General features: G+C 37.8%; 1 protein-coding gene across 1 annotated transcript; it reads left to right on the forward strand.

Moving 5' to 3' along the window:
* Nucleotide 1: 1 nt before the first annotated feature.
* Nucleotides 2-4,048, forward strand: LOC132047803 (UPF0051 protein ABCI8, chloroplastic; the record flags this gene model as incomplete). The annotated part of the gene is made up of 2 exons (XM_059438786.1): nt 2-1,093; nt 3,670-4,048. Coding segments are annotated over 2 exons (1,311 nt in total), but the record flags the coding sequence as incomplete, so codon positions are not given.
* Nucleotides 4,049-4,356: the final 308 nt, after the last annotated feature.

Below are 4,356 nucleotides of genomic sequence, written 5' to 3' on the forward strand. Positions count from 1 at the left end.
GGACGAGCCTGATTGGATGCTTGAGTATAGATTGAAATCTTATGAGAAATTTGTTAAGATGAAAGAGCCTAAATGGTCTGATAACAAGTACCCTGAAGTTGATTTTCAAAATATGGTTTACTATTCAGAACCTAAAAAGAAACCAACTTTGAATAGTCTTGATGAAGCTGACCCTGAACTTGTTAGGTATTTTGATAAATTGGGTATTCCTTTGAATGAAAGGAATCGTTTAGCAAATGTTGCAGTTGATGCTGTTCTTGATAGTGTTTCTATTGCTACAACTCATAGGAAGACTTTAGAGAAGTCTGGTGTGATTTTTTGTTCTATTTCTGAGGCTATTAGGGAGTATCCAGATTTAGTTAAGAAGTATTTGTCTAGAGTCGTGCCTCCCGAAGACAATTTTTACGCGGCGCTTAATTCAGCTGTTTTTAGTGATGGATCATTTGTGTATATACCTAAGAACACCAAGTGTCCTATGCAAATATCTACTTATTTTAGAATAAATGCAATGGAAACTGGTCAATTCGAGAGGACTTTGATTGTCGCGGATGAAGGGAGTTTTGTGGAGTATCTAGAAGGGTGTACAGCACCTTCGTATGATACGAATCAGGTACATGCTGCTGTGGTGGAATTGTATTGCCATGAAGGTGCAGAGATTAAGTACTCCACCGTGCAGAATTGGTATGCGGGAGATGAGGAAGGTAAAGGAGGGATTTATAATTTCGTTACGAAGAGGGGGCTTTGTGCTGGGGCTCGTTCGAAGATATCATGGACACAAGTGGAGACAGGCTCAGCTATTACCTGGAAATATCCAAGTGTTGTGTTGGAGGGTGATGAATCAGTTGGTGAGTTCTATTCTGTGGCATTGACTAATAATTATCAACAGGCCGATACAGGAACGAAGATGATACACAAAGGGAAGAATACGAGGAGTAGGATTATTTCCAAGGGTATTTCTGCAGGAAACTCTAGAAACTGTTACAGAGGATTAGTTCAGGTCTTATCAAATGCAGAGAATGCTCGGAATTCCTCCCAGTGTGATTCAATGCTCATCGGTGATAATGCTGCGGCCAACACTTATCCATACATTCAGGTAATTAGCTCTTTGTGTAACTTTAATTTTGTTTTCTGTCTCCGCATGATAAAATATCTGAATGTAACTTTAGCTCTATACCTTTAAAAGTACAATGTTTCGCTGTGACATATGGCCTTGTTACACTTTAGGTGGAAAGCATGCTCTTTCTGTGATCACAGTGTACTTCATTGTATTCTGTTGTCTCCTGATTTATGCATGATGCTGGTACCATTGAGTACCATATTCACTGTCTCATACTACAGAAGCAATATATTTAATCTACCACCTTTTCCCAAGATCGATCCTACTCCAGATGTAGAAAAGGAAAAAGGAAAAAAGAGGAATTCCACCTTGAAATTAGAATCAGTCAGAAGAGCTGAGAAGAAAAGGTTCAACATATGCAGGGGACGGTTGTTAGTTCCTTATTCTAGAACAGCAGTTAAAACAAGTTCTTATTAAAAAAACCAGCAGTTAAAACAAGGTAATAAATTCCATGCTGGGATAGTCTGCTTGGAAATTGTTAGCTGTCTTGGCAGGTCAATAAATAGCGCCTCATTCTTTGTTGTCTGAGGATATCCCCAGTCTAGGATCATCAAAATAGCGGATCGTACGTTAGTTATGGAGTTCAAAATGAATAAGGGGGGTGCTCCAGGCGTTTGTTTGAAGTTCATTGCCATGAGAAGATGTGTCAGTTTTTACTTTTAATATGTCCACAGAACCTGGGTGGGGTGAAAAGCAACTACGATGGTATCCCTGTGAGTGACAGTGTGGGTGTGTGTTGATTTTTCTAGAGCTAAATTAAGCCTCTCTTGCTGAAGATTATTGTCTACTCCTGCTCGGAGAAGATATTACTTCCTCGGTTCCTCCATTTTTGAACCTATTTAACTGGGCACAAAGTTTAACTAAGAAGAAAGACTTTTGAACCTCGTGGTCTTAATTCTTAAAGACATAACATTTGTGTTACCATAAGACTTTTGAAACTTGTCGGTCTAAATATGCCATAACATTTGTGTGGCTATAAAAGCTTCTCATTAAGGGTAAAATGGGAAGTTTGTATTAAATTGTTTCCAGATTTAGAAAGAGGTCATTCCTTTTTTTGTTGGTAACTATCAGTATATTTACCAAGTGGAAATCTGTACAGCTCGGCAAAAAAAAAAAATTAAAAAAAATCAGTTTGGACATAAAGTCCCAAGTTACATTGCAGAGTAACAAAATCTAGTTGGTTCGCTAACTCCATAAAGGGCTGGTGGGTGGGATAGAGCCTCTAGCGCCAATGTCAATGAATCAAAGGTGTCTTTTTATGGTATGGAATGGGAAGTGCAAGAATGGAACACTGACTGCATACACCTACAGAGGATAGAAGTTAAGAGAATGCGTGTAACTAGTTCGCCTAAATTTTGTGACTGCTCTACAGTGCACTTCCTGGATGACCTGTTTGATGATCTGCTCTGGTAATCTTCTTTAAGCTTAAAAACTCTGGCATTCTCTTTTGCCAGATATGGTAGACACATCCACCCAGAAACATTTCTCCTAGCATGAGTAGCTGCCCAGTTCACTTCAGCTTGCCAGTTACAGTCGTGGATTCCTTGCCAATACAGAATCTTTTCCCATATTTATCTAGAATAACTACATCGGAATAGCAAATGATCAACATCCTCCAATTCATCTTGACATAAGAGGTAGACAGCGTCGTCTATATTTGCCCTACAGGAAATTCTGTCCAGTGTTTGCAGTCTTCTACGCAAAGCAAGATAAAGAATAAACACCCATTTAGGGACACCAAAGTTTTTACAGACCAACCTCGTCCACTGCACCTTTGGATAAACATCTCTACTCAGTTCATACAAATTGAAAAGGATATAAGTTCACACAAATTGAAACGGATACATGGAGTAATAGATATTGTTATGGATGTAGTGTATGTTTAAGATAAGCAGCAAACCGCATGTTCATCTGTTTGAATAACTTATCTTTATACTTGGTCCAGATGAAGTAACATTTACTAATGAATATAGTCGAACTTGGTGGCCTTTGATAACCATCTTAAATCTTGTGAACTCTAAGAAACTTTACCTGCATTAAATTTGGACGTGATTGCTTCTGGTAAAGTACCGCATGAAACACACTCCCATCCTTGCGATTTGGTGGAGGAACTAGTGCAAACTAATATTAAAAGCAGTCTATAGTCTCTAATATTCTTGATTGGATTACCTTATATGTCTTGCTATATTTTAGGATCTCTTAGAAAGCTTCTGTAGTTTTCCTTACAAAAAAGAAAGCTTCTATTAAGAAATAGATTAGTGCATAGGGATCAAAAGAAAAGAACATTTTGTTTCTTTGGTTGTGGCTTTTAAGCTCTAAGTCATATGCTACATGAATTTTGTAGTTATCCTGGTAACTGGAATTAGTAATATTAAATTGAACACATCGATATGAATTGCCATTTTGGTCAAGTCTTGTTGTGGTAGCTACTGTGCATGTGTGTATATTAACTCTTGTGCTAATGGGAACTCAGATTAGTTTGATTGAGAACTTAATGTAATTGCGTTTTTACACTTCCGTTTTTACATTTACATATGACATCATTTTACCAGGCCAAGAACCCCTCTGCCCGGGTAGAACATGAAGCCACAACGTCAAAAATCGGTGAAGATCAGTTGTTTTACTTCCAGCAGAGAGGAATCGACTATGAGAAAGCAATGGCTGCAATGATCTCTGGGTTTTGCAGAGATGTTTTCAATGAACTTCCTGATGAATTTGGTGCTGAGGTGAACCAATTAATGAGCTTGAAGCTTGAAGGATCTGTAGGTTAAGCACACCTTTCATTTTGGTTAGCAAAGTTGATTGCTGGTGTGAAAATTTTGGACTTTGTAGCCATTGGTTTTTGTCATCTGTAAAGTTGTAGTAGTATCATACACAAACTTTTGCTATTTACACTTATGTAAATAAATAATGTGTCGAGGTGTTATCTTCTGATCCCTTTTTCATACATTAACAATTCCATGACTTATAATTGATTGTGCCAGAGAAAGTTACATAATTTCAAGCAAAAATAGATAAAGGAAGAATACCGCTTAGGAAAAATACATTAGTTTTCAATTCCCCGAGCTTAGGGGTCAATTATTGAGCAGTCTGTATCCCTGTAGTTTATTGCTGCATGTCTAGTTCTTCCTCAGCCCAAAGGCCCAAAAGAGTTCTCCTATGAAACAAGTGATAACTGAACCAAAAGGAGAAAAAACAAAGCCTCACTTAACCAAATAAAACTTAGTTCATTCAGCTCA

The sequence above is a fragment of the Lycium ferocissimum genome, chromosome 2 (assembly GCF_029784015.1).
Source record: "Lycium ferocissimum isolate CSIRO_LF1 chromosome 2, AGI_CSIRO_Lferr_CH_V1, whole genome shotgun sequence".
In the NCBI taxonomy this organism is placed as follows: Eukaryota; Viridiplantae; Streptophyta; class Magnoliopsida; order Solanales; family Solanaceae; genus Lycium; species Lycium ferocissimum.